We start from the raw sequence: 19,632 nt of genomic DNA on the forward strand, positions 1-19,632 counted from the left end.
ATACCTAGATTACGAGCTATACGGCTTCCCGTGAGCGCGGACTTCGGGAGCAGTCATACTGACTATACAAAATTGCGATTAGAGACAGAAAATGCGTATGGCATGATGCTTATTAAAAACTTCGCTTAGGATCCGCTCATAAATATTATCTTGGCAACCCTAGCTGGGCAGGCGCTCGATACAATATCCCCGCCCTGGCCTGGCATCCTTGCTGTCCCACAAGTCGTAAATCTGCAACGAGCTATGGATACTGCTATGCAACGTGCAAAGGCGACCACCGGAAGTCGCTGTCGGCAGTCGGCTGGTCTCGGACTGCTGCACCACACTTCGGTGCATCGCAACTGCATAGCAAATGCTAGACGGGACAGAGGCCGTGATGAGTCTTCTCGCAGCACAGGCCATGGATATGGCGCACCGTCAAGTGCTTGGCTGTTGCCGACAAGCCTAGTGTCGGAACGACGCACAAAGGTTAGCGACTTTGCATTTTGTTTGCGCTTATGATTTCGATTTAAGGAGTAACTTGCAGAAATTCGCGTAATAGGCGCGGGCCTGGCATGCGGGCCGAGACACCTGCCAAGTCCCCGTGTGATGTCGCCTCTCTGCAGGACGATTCACTATCGGAACCCGACACGCCTCTGACGGTGTACACCATCCGCTTCACAACCGGAGTATCAAGAGGCTCAGCGCTCTCGGAGCCCTACTCGGCGGTCAACGTCTGCTTAATCAGTCAGAATGGCAGGGCGGCGCTGCACCGCATCAGCCCCGTCAACGACCCGCTTGAGTCTCGCGCACATACACTCGAGATGTGCCAGGTACGCATGGTCAACGCTGGAATCCCTTAAGAGACGTCGTTAACTGCGGTTAGAACAGGTTTGGCAAAGTTCTGCGCAGTGCAACCATATTTCTAGGTGGGGAGCACGTGCGCAATCGCTCGCTTGCGGAGCTCCTCTACATACTGCTGGCCCGACATCCTGCCTTTGCCCTGCCCTTCCCCATCCTGAGCCCCCTCACTTGCCCCCGCAGCTGATTGGACCCGACGTGGGCGCGGACTGTAGCTCGGCACTGGCGGATGCGGCAGCTAGCAGCGGCAACCAGCAGCCCGGAGGACAACAAGAGCAACAACGACCCGGTCGGCCGGCAGCACCTGCCGGGAGCGCTGGTGGGTCTGCATCGTCGCACGGGTACGGAAACGTCAACCTGAGAAGCAGTGGTGGCACTAACCTCGTTGGTCGACCCCCGCCACCGCCCCCACCCAAGCGCCGCTTCCAGGAGGGCTCCGTTGACGAGGTGCGCCCCCCCCTAGAAGGGGGGTGTTGGGCCGGGGGGATGACGAGCAGGCGGGTAGGCTTAAGAGGTACGCCAGGGACATGTTGTGAGGTGTTACGTTCCTCTTGTCCCAGATGGTCCGGATGAGGTGACAGACAGGGCCGGAGCGGGGCTGGCCGCTAGCTGCCTGCTGCCTCCCATCGGTACCACCGCCGCCACCGCGACCGCCACCGCCACCCGGAAGTGTCGACCCACTTCCCGCAGGCCCCCACTGGCCCCCGGCTCCAGGCGCCCACATCCCCACCGCATCGCCCTTCACCCGTCCACTGCGGCCATCTCCCTCCCCTCCCCTCCTCTCTTCCAGGTCAGCATCTTGCTTCCCGAGCTGGGTCCCCTTGCTGGCGTGTTGGTGGGTGTGGAGGGCGGCACCTGGTACCTGGACGAAATGGATGTGTCGTCCTCCCGGACACACCACATGGACAGGTGCGGGGCAGGGGGGTGGGGTCGCCAAGGGGGTGTGAAAGGGAGCTCCAAATTGAGGCAGCTGGTCTGGTTAAGAGGTGTTGATGGTCAGGTCGTGAGGCCGCCTCCCTTTGCTTCCACCCCCCCTCTCTGCAGGTTCGTGTGCCGGCGGCAGTTGGGCGGTCGGGCCGGTGAGGGGGCCGCCCTCCTGACACCTGTGCCCGTGGGAGCGGTGGTGTACGGAGAAGGGGAGGCCGCGGTCGTCCTGTCCAAGGTAGGTGGGCGGGAGGTGTCTGCAGAGGGGGTATAACAGGGGGGGTATCGTTGACTTCTGGTAGGGGGTTAAACTAGGTGGGGAGGGAGGGAGGGGGGGTGTACGTAGGGAGGGAGGACACAGGTAGCGCAATGGGGGCAATCCAGCTGTTCATGACAGCTCAGCTTTGCCCACCTCAGTCCAGCTTCATGCCGAGGGCTGGCTGTCGTTGCGTGCAAATGTTGGCCATTCTGTCCGTATGTATGTATATATGTATGTAAGGCCGTACATGTTTCTGTACGTCTGTAGGAGCAAGCCACGGCGCTTTGGTCGCTCAACATGTCGGACTACACCGACCTGAAGCGCCGAGTGGCGACAACCACCGCCTTGTTGGTTGCCAGCGGAGCAAGCCTGGCAGCTCTGACGGGCGGTACGGCAGCAGCCTTGCCGTACACTGCTGGCGGAGTCGTAGGTACGGCAAGGCACCTCGATAAGTGCGAAGGTTGTACTGCTGTCAGGGGGTCGTGCTGACCCCCTCTCTGTGTTGCAGCCGCCCTACTGTGGCCGCTGTGCTGCTCACCTTCACCTCATCACACCTTCGCCGCACTCCGCGGCGATCTCCCAAAACTGGTATTACCTGAAGCCGCTTAGCCCGCCGGTGGCCATGTCGGCAGTATTTACCGTAAGAACAGCAGCAGGCCCTGCCGTACCTCCCCCCCTGGGGAAACATGTTTGTTGGGTCAACAGCAGTTTGAGAGAGCGCTCCACGCGCGGTACGACATGTCCAGCAAACCTCCGCACAGGTGTCCTTGTGGACGCCACCTCATTGGGTTTCTCCGCAGTTCTCCGGATACACGCCACTTGGATACACCCCCCCTCCCTCCCCCTTCCTCTCTCTCACTGGCTTTCCCCTCAGGCCTGGTGTACCAGTGGCTGCTAATGCGGGGAGTGGATCACGTGATGGAGGTCGCCGCCGGCACGGGACAACACACCACCACCGCCAACACCAACAACCAGCGGCAGCAGCAGCAGCAGGATGAGGCGCTGGGCGGTGGGGGCAGCACGGGTGCAGGTAGGGTGTCGGTCAGCAGCCCAGCAGCAGCAGCAGCAGCCGCAGCGGGGACCTCCACTGCCGCCGCTGCAGGTGCCTACCTCAGCAGCAGCAGCAGGCGGGCTCTGGGCAGCGGCCCGGTGCGACTTGGCTTTGTGTGCGCCTCCGCGGCGCTGGGGATGGCGCTGCTGTCCAGGGAGGAAGCCGGTGAGCCTAGGGAGGGGGGCCTGGAGGGGAAGGCGTATGGATGGAGGGATGGATCCACGGCGGAACATGGCGATGGGGAGGGCGGCAGGGACGCGGTCACCAGCAGTAGGTTGGCATGGCCCCGGATATCGCTGTATCGGTATCTTCATGCGTGAAACCATCTTCATGCAGTAGGACGTCTTCATTGCGCCCTCGTGTGTGTGCTTGGGTGTGCTGCGAGGACGGCTGTAACACATCTTTTCTGTTAAAGCACTCAGCGCACTACCTGAAGCGGCTATTTTACCTGTCTCCCCCTTGGCCTGTCCCCCTTTTGTTCCCCCCTCCCTCACCTCCTCGCACACACCCAGGTGTGCTGGGGGCGCCTGTTAGCTCCGGCTCTGTTGCGGTCTGGCAGCTTGCCCTGGGGGCCCTGGGCTTCCTCACCTACAAGGCGGCGCTGGTGGGCGTGTCGCTGGGGGAGGCGGGGGCCTCTGCGGGGGCCCGCCTTGGACTGGGCGGTAAGGTGCTGTACAGCAGTGGAGGCGCCCGGGGGGCCAGCAGGACCGAGCTGGAGAAGTACAAGCGCGACTGAGCTGGCTGTGCCGCGGAGTAGAGGAGGGAGAGGTTGCGGAGTGGCAGGCGGGGCGGTGTGGGGTGCTGTTCGGTGAGGTGGAGCGGGAAGTGGGTCCTAATGAAGCAGATGAGTTTGATGAATGGAGCTCGTGAAGGGCCTAGAGGTGGCCATGACGGCAACGTGCTTGTTATGTGACTGGCCAGGTGGCCTGGTGGGCTGCTGGGTGGCGGGAGGGAGGTCGGATGTAGTCTAGCTGCCAGGCGGGGCCAACAGTTCTCTTAAGGAGGGGGACAGGGTGGTTGTTTGGGACTTGAAAGCAGCATCCGCGCAGTGTGCGGAGAGGGGTGTTGGGGGGCCTTATAGGGGGCATGTTGGCATCGATTGGTGGTTTGAAATATCCCGTTTGTTGTGTGGTGTGGTCCCTCAGGGCGGGTGGCTGTGGTGGCGTGTAAGCTGCGGGAGAAGAGGGAAGGGGGTGTTTGCAAATAGCGGGATAGGGTCTGTAGCTGCGTGTTTGGCCGCCAATGCAGGAGTTCTCGCCCTGTGAACTTGCTTGCTTGCTGGCTTCCTTGCTTGCTCAGCTAGGGAGTTCGCATCCGTCGCTGACACAGGGAGCATAGAACGTGTTCGAAAGCGATCTTGTGCAGCACAGCACACCCCGGTGGTGCGATGCCCGACCACCCGGGGGCCGGGGTACGGCAGTATGCAGCCGGGACGATGCAACCTTTGTACGTCGCGTGTTATTCGTGAGTTGGCTATGTGGCGGTATGTCCGGAGTATCATGTGCAGTAGGACAGTCGTCAGGGGTTTTCCGCGTCCTTCCTGGGGGAAGGTGGGGAAGGTGGCCTGTGGCACACAGCACCGGAACAGGAAAGGAACTCGCGGTAGAGGGCGGTGGGCTGGCAGTGCATCTGTGTCAAGATTCGGAGGCGCTCTGCCTTCGCGGCCCCTCTCACTTCTGTACGACGTGATGAGGCATACATTCGTATCTCGTATGTGTTGTTGCTGTTGTCGTTGCTACGGTTATTCGGCAGGCCCCTGGAATGGTAGTGGAGATGGGAGGTGCAGCTCAGTGCTGTTGAGGGTTGAGCTTATTCATTTGGAGATGAAGCATGGGGCCATGATAACGGCGGTGAAGGTCGCAACGGCAACGGCGGTGCCGACAGCCGACGTGGAATAACTCCCGTGGGCAAATAGCAAATATGTATGATGGGATGGACACGTGCAGTAAATTGCGTTTGGGATGAAATGTCTCGCGGGTATTATTCAATCATAAGAACTTTCCAGAAGAAAGGCTTCAAGAACGGAACAAGCCTCATGTACAGATGAGGGACAGGGCGATGTATACTGTACGGCCTTCCTTGCCCTATTGCCTCCTGCACCTGATGTACTCCTGGCCCTTCCGTGCAATGCTCAGTAATGTCGTACCAGAACCCGCCAACGACCATCCAACACCGCGACGCAAGCAAAACTCCAGTACAAAAATTCAAAGCAGCTTGCCAAGAAATATTTGCCTTATGCAAGCGCTGAAATTCATTCGCTCTCGTAAGTTATCGCTCCACATACGTGGATTACAATCTACTCAAAACCACCCCCTCGGTATCTCCATGTCCTGATCGGGGGGGTGGGCTCCATCGGAACATTGTCATACTTATGTGCCTAAAGACGGTTCGTCTGGGCCTACAAATGTGAAAAAATAAATGGTTCTTAGGCTAAGACTTGCAATGGCTATGACGATACATGAAACTTATTACACGAATACTGGCCCCACACAAATCAATCTCGGAGCCCTAGGGGCCCTAAATGGCCCCGCTGTCCAACAGCGCGCGCCATGAACTATACAACTCCGCCTGCAGTTCCGCCATCCCCACGTAGAGTCGTTCTCTACGGAGGGAGCGGTTGTCGGGGAAATGGGGACAGCATCGGGGTAGGCAGGACGAAACAAAAACATAAACACATGCATTCATGCAGATGACAAGCATGGTGACTTGACCTCCGCAACACCTGCAGTATTTCCCCTTGGCCGCAATGCCACATTTTCCCGTCACAACACGTTTGCAATGTTCCCTCAACGACCAACACGTGCGGTCTGGCACGTTGGGACCGGAGCCACATCTTAGAATTGCGTCAGGTGTCAGAGGGGTCGCCGTCACACTGTCAGTCACGTCCCCTGTTCACCCCACATCCCGGGGGCCTAACGAACCGGGACTGCTCCAGACCCGGGACCCCCTCGATTTACCTGTGTCCCAATAGCCGGGCATCGGGCGCTGCCTGCTGATGTGGCTGTGCCCAGAACGGCTCTCTGTTGCGCGGCCACGTCCCGTCACGTGCATCTGCAAAGCAGCAGCCGGGCGGGTCCATTCCAAGTAAAACAGCAATGAGCACGTGAAACCCAGGATGTAGAGGACACCGAACCCCCACCGGGGCATTGAGTGCGCGTGGCAGTGTGTGTGTTTGCGTAATTGAGACACGGCGGACGTCAGAACCTTCACCAGTGGCCGCCCTGCTAGGTGCAGGTAAGGGAACAAGGTACAACAACAAGGTACGGCAACCTATGCAGCGCTACAATACCTAGTGCAATGTCCAAGTGTGCGTATATGTTCATCGTAGATGTGGCCGTTATGACCCTAACCACATCAACGGATAAAACGGCCTCGGTATTCCTCATCACTGCGGTGCTCTCTCAGGTCCTCTCTAGACCCCAGTACGACACATGGCAACCCACCAAGAAAGCACCGGGGCTTCATTGACTCCCCCTGACCCCTACTCCCCCTCCCCTCCTCCCGTCCCAAGGGCTCTGCTCCACCTGCCCGCTTGTTCCCCCTCCACAATCCCACCCCCTTTCTCCTGTCCCCATTCCCTAACCCACCCGTTTGCAAAGCAGCAGCCCCAGCTACTAGATCCAAGCTTACATGCAAACTTGCACAGCGAACTGGGGGCCACCAGGTCCAGGGGGTCCTGCCAAGAAAGCCTTAGTGATGCCTCACTGAGCGCCGGTGTGACCACCGCAGCGACCGCCCAGGGAGCTGCAGCCGAGACCGCTGTCCCGGAAGCTGAGGACACTGAGGACACTACACTGGGGCGCAACCCCCGGGCGCACCCCGGAACGTCCAACGCCGCCGGCCGCTGCCCCGCCGCCGCCGTGCCTGTTGGGCCCCCCGGCGTCTCAGACGTCACGTCCACCTTGCTCCGCACCGGGGATGCAGCCGCTCCCTTCGTCTCCTTCGACGCAACGCTATGGCACGGCTTTTTGATGCCACTCCTGACCGCACCATGGAAAGGTGCGTCCTCCTGCTGGAGCCTCCTTCGGGACCCAAAGCCGGGATCTCGTTCGGAAGGCGGTGGCGACGATGGTGGCAGCGGTGGATGCGGTCGCCCCGCCGACGTGACAGCTGATTCACCAGTGGCACCAGCATGGGGCAGAACAGCGACGGGTTGTCCTGATGCTGTTCGAAGAAGCGTAGGTGTGGAGGAAGAACCCAATGGCAACCGAGCAGCGGCTATAGGCTGCTGCTGGGCTGTATTTGAGGCTTGGCGAACAGCGGATGTTGGTGAAGGTTGTACCGGCTCCGTAGCGGCTGCGGCAGGCGCGGCGGCGCAAGGACGTCGCTTCATGGTGGTCGGCGGCGTCTGGGGCCGTAGTGGTGTTCGCTCCAAGCAGGCCGCTGGGTAGCCGCCCCCAGGGGGTTGGGCCTTGTAATGCCCCGTCACGTCGCTGGTGGACGATCCCGCAGTGCTGCTGGTTTCCGAGGTGCCTGTGGAAGAGTGCGCTGCCAGGGCCGCGTTGCAGGCCGCCTCTACGGCTTGTAACCGCAGTGCCAGACGGGCGCGATCTGCGAGGCACCGTGGGGAAGTCAGTCCTGGGAAACTGGTGTTCAAGAACACAAACGGGGCCTTTGGAAACCCAATAATGAGAAAGGGAGGAAAAGGAGGCTGAGATCTAGCATCGCGTCAGGTGTATATTCCCAAAGAAAGCTTTTTCCGGGCAATCGCGCGCACCTTCCGCCAGTTGTTCCAGGATCTGGAGTTTAAGGCCCAACGAGGGCTTTGAAGCTTTCTGGTAAGGGGAAGGCAAGAGTGGAGAGGGTTACGGACATCTGCGCAGACACGGTAAAGACTGGTAGAAGCATGGGGTGCAAGGAAATCTGAAAACGAGCACGTCGCTAACGCCAATGAGGGACGGAGCTGAGCGGTGGCCGGTCGGGAAGCGCCCCATCCAACTCGTGCACCACTGATGCGTGCTCCAGTTTACCAACCGAGCGACCACCCTTTGATCATCTGCAAACCCACGCGCATATGGAATGCACGCACCTGCTTGCGTGTTAGCGCCCTTGGACTCTTTGACGTAGCTTGAGCGGAACCATCGCGGTGCAAAAGTGGGAACTCAGCTGCCCCCCAAGCGGGTGCAGCAGGCTTAGCCAGCGCGTTGTAAACCCTGCGAGCACGTCCATCTGCTTCGGCACGCCGTGCCTTGTCCGTCGGAGCCAGATACCCTGAGCCGCAAAGGCGAATACAGTAGTTCACGTCGACTTAAAATCAATTCATGCCTTGTTTAGCATATCCTTTAAGAATAAATTGCAATGACAGGACAGACCTTAAGCCTTGCAAGAGCCAGGGTTTGGGAACTGAAACTAACCTTGGGTTTGTAGTCCGGGGCCTTGAGTACAGGACTCTGGGTAACCCATAAAAATTAATGGGCTATAACAAACAGGCATAACCTGTTTTAAATATATGGAAGCACGTAAACTGGAAGTTGCGGCTTGCCGGTCGCTGTCAAGCTGGTTGCATGACAACGGTAATCGAAGGATTCACGACACAGTTGTCCATCCAAATTCATATGCTTCTGGTTTTTTAATATAACATATGATTCTCGATGCCAAACCAAGCGTGAAATCACATTTAGCTATAAGTCATATTCTCTGTGGCTTTGTCCACAGCATCTAAGTGCGTTTACGTTCTACGCTTTCCCTAGTAAAAATGACAACAAAGTATGGCATGTTCCAAGAACATATCTACCTTACACCGACAGATCCGCCAGCAGAGGGCTCTGCCAGCCCGAGCGGCTCGCGGAAAGGGAGTCGGTCCAGCTCACCCGTAGGAACACAGCTCCGCGATCATGGGCTAAATTTTAAAGCCACGGTGGGGCGAGTTGGCAAGGTGCGTTTCTCGGTTTCCGCATAGCGTTGCAGTAATGCTCACCTGTGGTGCCCACCGGGTAGCGTGCGCACAAAGATTCGTTAACACCAGGAGAAAGAGGGCCCGTTGGTTTTCGCGATTCCATTGAGCCTGATGCGTAGGGCGTGCAACTTACACCCTTTGCCTTTGTACAACAGGGAAACGACGCGACCTTCGAGCCGTTCAAGGGTCTCTATAATGGTGACAAATACCTCGACCCGGGCAGGCGGCGCCTACAGGAGGACAACACCCAGCGCAAGCAGCAAGTCGCACCTGCGCCGTTCAAAGCCGCGTCTCCAATGAAAGTCAGCACTACCCCTGGAGACTTTGTGGGGACACTGCAAGGCAAAGTGGAGTACATCCCGGTAAGAAGCCCACGACTTCAACGGGTTTGGAGATGCAGCTCCCCATGAAACGTAAACGGTCCATGGGACTTTGGATTGGTTGATTTGTTCGCGTGACGGTGGAGAACGCGGAGGCTTTTCCCTTTTGGAGCTCGTGTAAGGATCGTGCCATCAACGCAGGGAATGTCGGCTGCACGAGGAAAGAGACGCCTTACGCTGGTTTTGCAAACCCATCATGGTTCTGCCATAATGGGAGTGACCCTGACACGGATGGTGGCGCAGCATACGATTGACGGTCCAGGTCCAGACATTAGGGAAGGCTAATAGCAGTACTGCAGGCTGACGACAATACACGGCCGCTACAGGACACCCAAAATACGTTCTCTCATTTCCCCCTCACTTCCCTTCACCTAACCCTCCCTCCTCGCCGATGCTTCGTCGTCCTCACGTCCATGCTAAGTTCCCCATTTGCTGCCGGTTCCGTACACCCACACAGGGTCGTAGCGTAGCCTTTCAAAAAACCAAGGCCGACGTCCACAACGAGCCGCGTGGCTTTTACACATCACCCGCCAAGAAGGGCACGTACGGTTTCAACAAGACCACCCTCTCAGAGCGGCAGGGTTTCAAGGGCGTGGCCACCGAGTACGAGTACCAGCACGACCCCGATGAGATGCAGCGCCAGCGGCGGTTGCAGGTCGGTGTCCTCCTCGAGGGTAGATTGCGCTCCAAACGGTTGGCGCCCGTCCTTTGGTGGGATGGTCCTTCGTTTCGCAGAGGGTTTGGATGGGTTCATATGTGTATGTGTGTGTCTTGGCTGGGTGACGGGGAGGCGCAAAGCTTCAAATACATGTGCGGTGATGAGGCGAGAAAAGCCAGTCCAGTTGCAGATAATGGATGCCCACGTGCTGGGCCCCACGTTCTGACCAGCACCCCGGCGCACTCGCCACCACTGAAAGCTCCTCTGCCTTTAGCTGCATCCGCCGACCTGCTCATGTACCCATATGTGCACTGGACCACCCGCCCGCACACAGGAGCGGGAAGCGGACCTAGCAGCTCGGCAGCCGCAGCCCTTCCGGCCGTCCCAACCTCCAAAGAAAGGCGGCGCGGGTGTGCCCAACATCACCATCAGCAAAGGGCGGGGTATTGCAGGCGAATACGAGTACGTGCTCGGAGCGGACCCTGCAGTGGCTCCCAAGGACCCAGAAGCAGCTAAACAAGGTAGGAGCGAGAATGAGCTGAGAGGGGCGTTGCGGATTAGCCGGGAGCTTCGTAGCTCAGGGGATGGGTGGGTACGGCGGGTTGAATGGCCGGTTTGTGTCAGGTTTCCGGAGACAGGTCCAGCGCTTGCGTGTTCTCCCGGACTTGGCACGTTCTCCTGATTAGGGCGGCCTCGTTTGTGGACACGCGTGTCTTTGCATCCTGGTGCTACTCGGCTTAGCCGTGCCTCCCCGAACTCACTTGGTGTGTGTGTGGAGGAAGGATCGGGTTTTTTCGTGTGCATGCGCTGCGTCACAGGCTAGAAGCACAAAGGCCCAGTGGCTCAAGTTTCTTCTACTCTGCGATAATTTTTATGTCCGTACGAGCAATTTGGGCTCTGCACCAAAGCGGATAGACTGAAGGCCCCATTCCTGCTGCGTCGTAAGCCCCGTCAACCCGGACTTGTCCCTCCCCTCATCCTTTACAGCAATCGCGGCTGTCAAGGCGGATGGGGGCCCCGCATTCCGCCCCTCGTCCCTAAACCCGCGGCACCTGGGTCGTCATCCCGAGTACCTGCACGACCCCGAGGTTCCCAAGCTAGGTGAGCCGAGGGCCGCATGGTGGTCCAGTAGGAGGCTGTGAGGCGGCTGAGAACCTGGGGGGGAGAAGGGAGGGAACCAGGAATACTGTCTCGTATTTGCGATTGCACATGTCTTTGTGTGGTTCTTCACGATCTGAGCCACGATGAGGGGCATCATGGTACACGAATAGCTGTGTGTGTGCGGGTGTGTGTGGAGGTTGTAGGTCGTGAGGCTGCTCTACCGCGATCCGGCCATTGATTGCCTGTTGTCACGCCCCACCCGCAGAGTCTGAGCATGCACGCAAAAAGGCCGAGCAGCAACGACTCGCATCCACGGGCGCGTGGCGACCAAACAACTCCGAAAAGACCGACATGATTCGCAGCATTGTCCGGATGAATCTTAAATGAGGATAGGGCTGTTGGGCGGTAATTGCCCTGCGCTTTCTCGCGGTGGCGAGAGGGGGTGCAACCCGGTGGTGTATACAGACATGGCCTAGGACACGGCGATACATGGTATAGTGTGGCCAACTTGTACTTCCTGGTGCCCCTCATCAGGAGCTATAGGAAGGGCTTGAGAACTTTGCTGGCTTGTTTGGATAAGTGGCTGGCTTTGGTGGTGTAGATAGGTCAATGGGCTGCCGGGCTAATGTGTTTTTCAATGCGTATAGAATTTATAGTTAGCGTCATGCTGTGGAAGGCGTGTTACGGCACTGTGCTCGGCGGTCAGCTGGCTAATATTGCACATGTGGGAGGCAGGGCGGGCGGGACGCATTCGACTCAGTGCCCGTGTGGATGAGGGAGCCCGTGTGGATAGAGCTGCTGAAGCTCGGGACTGCCGCAAGACTGGCACAGTGCGTGCATAGGGTGGCTGCTTCAGCGCCTGGAGCTAGGCTCTTTGATTGGTTTCGTGTCTTGAGTGGACTTCAGTTATACCTTGGGTCGGCACAGCGGCTGCTGCCGACTGAGGGACATGTGCAGGGCTTGCATGGCATACCGCATCATGGGCCCCAGGGCGTGGAGGCGCCAGTGTTTGGCTGGCAGTGGTGATCCATTCCTTATGTAAAGCTCTGCCACCATTGTCCGACTATATTACTCCTTGTGACGATCACTCTGTCTGCGGTCGGGAAGGGGCTGCTGTGACCCTGCTGCGTGACCATTTCATTTGGTCGGGGACAATGATAGGGAACCAATGGAAATACGGCCAATGCCAGTGGCACATTGATGTGTGGCAGGGATCTGGTTGCAGGCAGGTACGATGTAATGGTTAGTTCTCATGTGGGCATGCTGGAGGTGCGGTGCGGTGGACTAGCCAGGAGGACGCATCTTCGCGGGAGGAAAGGGGAGGTAGAATTGGCCGCACAGGATTGCTGACTTCACGCAGATAGTAAAGGCAGGTTGGTGCCGGCCCATCAAGCGTTAAACGGAAAGCGAGCAGCATGCTAACTTGCTCGTTATAGGAGGCAGCTGCTACTGAAGCTGTCCCCCCTTGACTAATGCGATAGCTGTCTTGTAATTTGGGGCAGTGGGCGGCTGCACAGGCTCCAGCGGCACGTATGTCTCGGGGTCCAGGTCATATGTTCGATCCGCGTCACCGCCGGCGAGGTCACCGCAGGACAGGAAGGGCACCGCGCGAGCCACCAGCAGCTGTGCCTTGAGGGGCGAGGGGACCGTACGAGGAGAGGGCCAGGGGGAGGGGGGTATTAGGTCACCTGCGCGGGTCACTTGGCGCCTCACTGCACTGGGCGCCCTCCCCCTTAACATTCCCATTTGCGTCATGCAGGGGAAACACGCCCGGCGCAACATGAAACGCCCACCAAATCGCGCTTGGACAGGGTAACCCTAGCTCCTCTCACCCTAAAACCCAGACCGCCGCCCCATCCCGACCAGTCGAGATGCACCAGTCGTCCTCCTCTCACCTCCTGATCTCCGTTATCTGAAAAGAGGCGCTCCTGAGCGCCCGCTAGCAGCGACTGCAAGCCGCCCGGGCCCGCCAGTGCCTCCGGGGGGTCGAACCTGCGACCCACCACGAACGCCTCAATGGAGGAGTTGCGGGAGGATTTGGGTTTGGCCACATAGACCTCGGGAAAGAGCAGCTTCAGCTGGCTGTACAGCAGAGCAACGTCCTTGCCTGCGTAGCGGGGGGCAGTAGCGTGGCGGTGCAGCAGCGGCTCAGAGGGTCTTGAAAGGGACCCCAATCGGGTGTGGCGGCAACAGCTGAATTAAGATTCAACCTACACGTCCCGTACAAGTGCGGCACCGTAGGTGGCGACGGTTGCAAAGGCGGTGTGCAGCAACTGAAAGAAGAACTAATGTCAGGCCAAGGAATCTGATGGCTATATCACCGGGTGGGTGGGTCGGACCGAAAGAGCGTATTATAAAAGTTAAACGAGGCACATCGGTGCTTACTTGCACCAACCTGGAAGCGGTGCTACCCACTAGTTATGAGCTTTTCTACATTCCGCCAACTTGGCCGTCGTACGGCCACGGCGGATCCTTCTCAGCACCTCCATTGTAATTTTCGTATTCCTAGCCTTGCTGAGCAGATGCGCGTCCGTACCCCGAAAGATCTTGGCCACGAAGGTCCCTCCAGGTCGAAGTACGGCACACACAATGGACAAAGCCGCCAGCAGGAGCTGGGCCTGCAGGGAGGGGGCAGGAGCGGAAACACCCAGGGAGGGGAACGAGGGAAAGGGAGGAGCGGAGGAATGTCAGGAAAAGAAGGGCGGTCGACCTTCCGGATGAGGTGCTGAGAAGGACGGTGATGACGGCAAGGTGGATCCAGGTAGACTCCCAGGGCGGCGCTCACCGAGTGCCAACGTGGCTGCAGCCCCGGCCCCCCAGTGCTCACTAATATAGAGAACGTGGAAAAGTGAGGACGGATACAGAGGAAACACAATAAAAGGAAAACAGAGCTCAGCTAAGACGTGCACAAACATGCTAGGAAAAACGAAGGCAGGGGCGGCACCCGCGGACACCGGAATGAAAGCCGAAGAAATGAGGTGCGGTGAGGGGAGTGCTCCGGAGGCAAGTGCGTCTGAACGGAAGGACGGCAACAGCACCCGCACATAAGAGCCCGTCACGGTGTCGTACATATGGAGCATAACAAAGTGGGGACAACAAGATGCAGCGCTAATGCTACGGAGGCTTCCATGTCGCCACCTGGACGTTGTCGCTACCGGGATGTGCGCTACCGTGGGGGCCGATGCAGTGCTAGGCCAACGGGCACCACCTACTTGGACGTACTCGTCCAGGTCGTGCAGCCCGGTCACGTCAGGGGCGCCGTCGCAAACGACTAGATCCGCTGGCTGCCCGTCAAAGTGTGATATGACCTGCGGGGAGAAGGGAAGGCGGGAAATAGGTCTCCAGTAATCCGTGTTATCACCTTTCGCTTCTATGCCCTATATTTAGAGGTAACACCCAGTGCTACCGGCTGTCACCCGCCCGCTGCGCTTCGCACAACCTTCACCCAAACAGAAAAGCAGGGACGATTGTCTAATGCGCCTACAAGAGGTACAGCACTGGGCACTTGCCAGCGGGGTCAACCTGGGGAACAACAGGACAGGAGCCAGGGGAAACCAACCAGGCGATTGATGCATCCATAGCAGGTTGCCTCTTGCATCTCCTTATTATTAAAGTTCCAATGAGCCGTCCATCATCGCATTTACCAACGCCGCTACCATGGCAAGCAACACCATATTGTCGCACCTGCTTGGCGGTTACCTCGCTGGTGATGTCGCCCTGCAGCTGAATGACCCCCTCGATGGGCGCCATGGGCTGAAGATCCACCGCAACAATGGTGGGGGGCGAAGGGCTGCCAGAACGAACCGCGGGGAGGTACAGCTTGCGGCTCAGAACCTTCAGGTGCAATAAAACACACACGCACAGGCGTCTCAGGCTGGGGCTGGCGGGGCTGGTGGGCGAGGATGAGAGGAGATAGCATTGTGAGCCTCGTGGCTTAGGGTGCCACCGCACCGAAGGAACAGTGAGGGCTGTTGAGGAAAATGGGCTTGCGGTGCGTTGCGTGATGTTGTTAAGGCGCATGTTGTAACTGTGCGATGTGGCGAGTCGTCATTTCCGTGGCTTCTTGCCAGTGTGTCATCAAGACGGCAAGGAAGGATTCGTGCGGCGCTCGGTTAGTGATGCATAATATGAGGCCAGTACGTCCGTAAGGATCAGCTGTTCTGTGCTGATGAACGCCAATTGTGTGCCGATGTCTGCAGCGAATGCTGTTGACGGTTATTGTTAGCCCTACCTGACTCCAACTGCCAGGTGCTGCACATAGGTCCACAGCGTGCGCGACACCTGAAATTTGGTGAACTTGGACTTTGTTGTTAGGAGCAAGCGCGCTTGTATGCTAAGGCGGCGTGTGAAACAGAGTTGCTGCTGGTAAAGCTACAGGACAGTAAATAGCCAAATTAATTTCTCACCACTGAAGATATCGAATGCTTCATCAATTTGTAATAATTTGTAAGCGCTCCGAGCTCGCCAACCCTCTTCCTTCGCTTTACGGTAGAAAATGTCGCGCTTATCTTTCGAGGACTTTCCCATCCTTTAATTTTGTTTTAACGTCTGCTGAAGATGCCTTTTGACCAGTATGGACTTTTACTTCGGAGCTCCGGAACCAGAACTTCATTGCCACCCAGTAACGACTCTGCTGGCGTCATTTTTTCCACACGAAGGATTCTGTTGTGTTCGCTCTGAATCTGCAAGCGTCTGTAGAAGGCCTTGCGATTAGAACAAGTTAGTGGTGACCATTGCGCGCAATGTTGTTAAAGTCTTCCTGCCGTCTTACCTTACCTCCACGGATATGCGGTCGAGTTGCATTAATGCCTGGAGCTCTGGGGCGTGGATGCCGAAGGCAGCTCTGCCGTGCGAACCCTGAGGAGCTTACACCTGTTCCAATTATCCGCGAAGAAGGTGCTTGTGATCAGATCTGGATGCATCAAAGTCTTTTTGCTTTTGTGCTTTCGATTTGTGAATCGATATCGTGGTTGCCAACACAGGGCAAGTGCCCTCGCTGCTCCGGTCTAGCCCGGATGAGTTTGGGGAGGAGGATGAGGGAAGTGGCGCGCTCCAGAAATTTCTTTACCCGGATCCGGAGGAGCTTCCTCCACAGGAAAGCCTGAGCATGCCGATTTGGGACCACCTGGATGAGTTGCGCGAGCGCGTGCTTGTGGCGGCACTTGCGTGCGCAGTAGCCATCCTAGCATGCTTTGCTTTCAGCAAGGACCTCGTTGTGTTCCTGGAGGCCCCCGTCGCTGACGCAGGCGTGCGCTTCCTGCAGCTGTCGCCTGGAGAGTTCTTTTTCACGACACTGAAGGTAAGTAGGGATCCACGGGACCGGTCTCAAAACCATCTGGGCTCCCCCTGAAATAGTAGCATTAAGACACTCATGCATGGCTCCAGGAGCGGGATAACCCCCTTCCTAACTCTGCGCTCTCCATTTTCCCGACCCACAGGCCTCGGGCTACGCTGGCCTCCTCTTGGCCGCCCCCACTGTACTGTACGAGGTAATTGCCTATGTCGTACCTGGCTTGACGAAATCAGAGCGCACCTTCCTGGCGCCCATCGTGTTCGGGAGCTCCATCTTGTTCTACCTGGGGTGAGTGATTGAACCTTACCACCCTCGAAATACTCAACCCGGGCCCGGGCTCTCGGGAAACTTCGGCGGGGGAGACTGGCCCGGGTGGATGATCTTAAGCGGCACTTCCTAGTCTAACTGGACAGCATGTACGTGCCTACCTACGGGGTTCGTGGGGAAGCAGTCGGGAGCGGGTCAGGGGGAAGTGGCAGAGACGCGAAGGAAGCACAAAACCGCAGCACGGAACAGAGTCCGTATGTTATCTTCTGTTCGGTCCAAGCCTGGGTGCTTCGTTCCCCAATCACCGACTGAATTCGGTTTCATTTCCCGTAACCGCTCCCTCCTTCGGCCTCTTCCTGATCCCAGACTGGCATTCTCGTACGAGATTCTAACTCCGGCGGCCCTCAACTTCTTCGTGTCATACGCCGACGGTGCTGTGGAGAGCCTGTGGTCTATCGACCAGTACTTCGAGTTCGTGTTGGTGCTGATGCTAAGTACGGGTTTGTCTTTCCAGGTGAGCAGGAGGATCGAGTGTCGGAAGAGGCGGAAACCAGAAGGGCGTGTGGGCAGGCAGGGGAGCGGAAGGAGGTTTCACTCCGGAGGCAGGTGCAGCCGGACAGGCGCGAGGGGGAATGGAGTCGCGTATGTGGTCGGGGTTGAGCGCTAAACCCGTACTGACAGTGTAGGGAATACGGGTACGTGGAAGGTGGTGACATGCCAAGCATGTGGGAAGGTGTGTGAGGCGCAAAGGACAAGAGCTGGAGTATGCTTCCCTTCAGTCCGCACGAACGTCTGTCTGTCAGTCAGCCTGCATACCTAACTGTCTGTCTGCAATACTGTCTTCCTCGCTTCCCTCTGAACAGAGGTGTCACTTAACCGCCATACTCGAACCTGTGTAGAGTTCCCCTTTCCTCCAGTTCGTCCGTACTCAGCAGGGCCCCCCAACCGCCTTGCATGCATGTCTTGTTGTGATAGTTCCCGCTTCCCCCTGCTATGCTGCCGCACAGGTTCCTGTATTGCAGGTGATGTTGGGCCAGTTGGGCATTGTGACCAGCGAGCAGATGTTCTCCATTTGGCGATGGGTGGTGGTGGGCTCCACCATTGCGGCGGCAGTGCTGACACCGTCTACCGACCCCTTCACCCAGGCAGGGTTTCTGAGTCGCGTCCTGCAGTGCCCAGCCCCCCTTAGGTCCTACTGCTGACAGGGGGGGAGCATAGTTACTGTACCGGTGGGGAGGGGAACCCGGGCACCATGCAACGCAATTGTTATTGTGTTGGATCTTCAGATCGCAGGCAGCACCCGTCCGGGGCCAGTAGGCTGTTCGGCAGGGCGAGCATGCCATGTGCTTTCCTGATGTCTTTTGAGTGGGTGTGAGCCAGGCGGGGGGTTCCCTGGCGGTGCACACCTCGTCTCCTTTCTACCTACTTGGGGCGCTGGGCCCTTCCACCCTGCAGGCGCTGCTGGCCATTCCGCTTGTGGGGCTGTACATGGGCGGTGCCAGCGTTGTGCGGGTCATTGAGCAGTCACGCGGCCAGACAGCCAAGGCGGTGTGAGGCTTTTGCTTCCGGAGGGGCTCTCTGGGCGGATGCGAATATGGCCCCGCGCAGATGCGGCGGGCGGGCTGTCGCGGCGCGGTGTCTGTCGCGGCGGGGGCGGCTGCTTTGAGGCTTCTCTGCGGCGGAGTTGGAGCGTCCTTGCACTCCCGGATTACATGGGAGGAATTCGGGGCAGTAGAGGAAGGCCGGGAGCGGCTTATGGGGGGGTGGGGTGTACCGGTAAGAGAGTTAGGAACAAGCCGTGCTGGCGCGCCGAGTGGAGGACTTTTCGCGTTTTCTCTTGCGTTTTGGGGCCGTAATATAAGTCGTTGGCAGGTTCGACGGGACTTCCATGACCGGATGACACAGTCGGTTGATATATGGTCCAGAACGCGGCCAGGTGTACAGGGGAGGTCTCAATATTGTCCCCATAGGATTTGGTTTCGGAAATTTGCATGGGAGATGGTATAGAAAGTGTCGCTCGCTGTAGGGATACGTGTGTTGCCAAATAAAGCAGGTCGTCCTAACTTCTAAGTTCGTCATCGCTGGGCTGCGCATACGTTACAACATCGCTTGGCGTATTTTCCGCTGGTGCTTTAGGCGGGTGCCAATACGGACTATATACGTGTGTGATAGAGGTTTCCGACTGTCGACAATGCTTTGTCTGCACGCTGCTGTTGGGAGAGGGCGCACATAGGATGAGTCGTTTGGCTTTCGATTTGCGTTGGAGAGTTGAATGTTGGACGTTTAGCCCACCGCGTGCAAGTTCGCGCGGCTGCAGTGCGTAACGCACGATTCTGGTACGCCGGTGTGTGCGCGTGTGTGTATGTGTGTGCGTGTGTGTGTGTGTGTGTGTGCTTTGGTAGTGGGATAATTTCTTGAGCTTATCGGCCACTTCGACGCTTGTTATGGGTTCAAGCGGCCTTTGTTGTGGGTCGGACACGAGCAGGACACGGACAGTGATGTCCGGTGCCATGCGCATGTGCTGTTCGACGTGCCGTGTAAGTAGGGTCACGTGTGGATTTTGCCATGCCGGACGTCAGGAAGCCGCTACCCGGATATTGTCGCCCGCAGGCAGTGCAGCGGAAACCGTAAGCAGCTTGTCCAGCGCCGCACCACACCCCGTGCTTGGCCGTCATTACCGAGCGGCAAGGGGCAAAGCATGAAGTACTTCGAGACCCTGTACGGCACTATGGTTCGACGGGCTGAGGCCGACCGGCCGTAAGGCGTAAATGTGTCATTATCTACTGTTATTGCAGAAAGACATTAGCGGTAGCGTCTTCACGCTATAGAACTTTACCCCAGCTCTCGGTAGCGGTTGCCAGAGCGGTTCCAGCTTAGTTCCATGATTTTTCTAACATGACAATTATTCGCGTTAAATTATTATTTTTGACAAGATTAGGCCACGGCAGAGGTGCGTTTCCCAC

At 57.9% G+C, this 19,632-nt stretch overlaps 5 protein-coding genes across 5 annotated transcripts; 3 read left to right on the plus strand and 2 right to left on the minus strand.

The window, feature by feature from the left end:
• Positions 1-352: 352 nt before the first annotated feature.
• On the plus strand, positions 353-3,810 carry VOLCADRAFT_106495 (uncharacterized protein; the record flags this gene model as incomplete). The annotated part of the gene is made up of 8 exons (XM_002954593.1): positions 353-421; positions 606-812; positions 1,024-1,287; positions 1,631-1,749; positions 1,885-2,002; positions 2,291-2,453; positions 3,126-3,239; positions 3,587-3,810. The coding sequence occupies 8 exons, from the start codon at positions 353-355 to the stop codon at positions 3,808-3,810; spliced, it is 1,278 nt and encodes a 425-aa protein (XP_002954639.1).
• Positions 3,811-4,161: 351 nt separating this feature from the next.
• VOLCADRAFT_106496 (uncharacterized protein) lies at positions 4,162-8,477 on the minus strand (the record flags this gene model as incomplete). The annotated part of the gene is made up of 7 exons (XM_002954662.1): positions 4,162-5,676; positions 6,032-6,125; positions 6,214-6,295; positions 6,662-7,625; positions 7,792-7,849; positions 8,104-8,285; positions 8,429-8,477. 7 exons carry the CDS (start codon positions 8,475-8,477, stop codon positions 5,543-5,545), a joined length of 1,563 nt encoding a protein of 520 aa, XP_002954708.1. The 3' UTR covers positions 4,162-5,542.
• A 292-nt stretch (positions 8,478-8,769) lies between these two features.
• On the plus strand, positions 8,770-11,496 carry VOLCADRAFT_106497 (uncharacterized protein; the record flags this gene model as incomplete). The annotated part of the gene is made up of 6 exons (XM_002954594.1): positions 8,770-8,949; positions 9,126-9,332; positions 9,808-10,005; positions 10,343-10,529; positions 10,996-11,109; positions 11,375-11,496. The coding sequence occupies 6 exons, from the start codon at positions 8,770-8,772 to the stop codon at positions 11,494-11,496; spliced, it is 1,008 nt and encodes a 335-aa protein (XP_002954640.1).
• Positions 11,497-12,555: 1,059 nt separating this feature from the next.
• VOLCADRAFT_102215 (uncharacterized protein) lies at positions 12,556-15,636 on the minus strand (the record flags this gene model as incomplete). The annotated part of the gene is made up of 7 exons (XM_002954663.1): positions 12,556-12,738; positions 13,005-13,216; positions 13,646-13,727; positions 14,322-14,417; positions 14,794-14,943; positions 15,341-15,390; positions 15,516-15,636. 7 exons carry the CDS (start codon positions 15,634-15,636, stop codon positions 12,556-12,558), a joined length of 894 nt encoding a protein of 297 aa, XP_002954709.1.
• Positions 15,637-15,760: 124 nt separating this feature from the next.
• On the plus strand, positions 15,761-18,223 carry VOLCADRAFT_82924 (uncharacterized protein; the record flags this gene model as incomplete). Its single annotated transcript, XM_002954595.1, has 6 exons — positions 15,761-16,005; positions 16,092-16,408; positions 16,548-16,690; positions 17,036-17,183; positions 17,677-17,832; positions 18,125-18,223. Exons 1-6 carry the CDS (start codon positions 15,852-15,854, stop codon positions 18,221-18,223), a joined length of 1,017 nt encoding a protein of 338 aa, XP_002954641.1. The 5' UTR covers positions 15,761-15,851.
• Between the last annotated feature and the right edge of the window lie 1,409 nt (positions 18,224-19,632).

Source organism: Volvox carteri (genome assembly GCF_000143455.1).
Source record: "Volvox carteri f. nagariensis unplaced genomic scaffold VOLCAscaffold_44, whole genome shotgun sequence".
In the NCBI taxonomy this organism is placed as follows: domain Eukaryota; kingdom Viridiplantae; phylum Chlorophyta; class Chlorophyceae; order Chlamydomonadales; family Volvocaceae; genus Volvox; species Volvox carteri.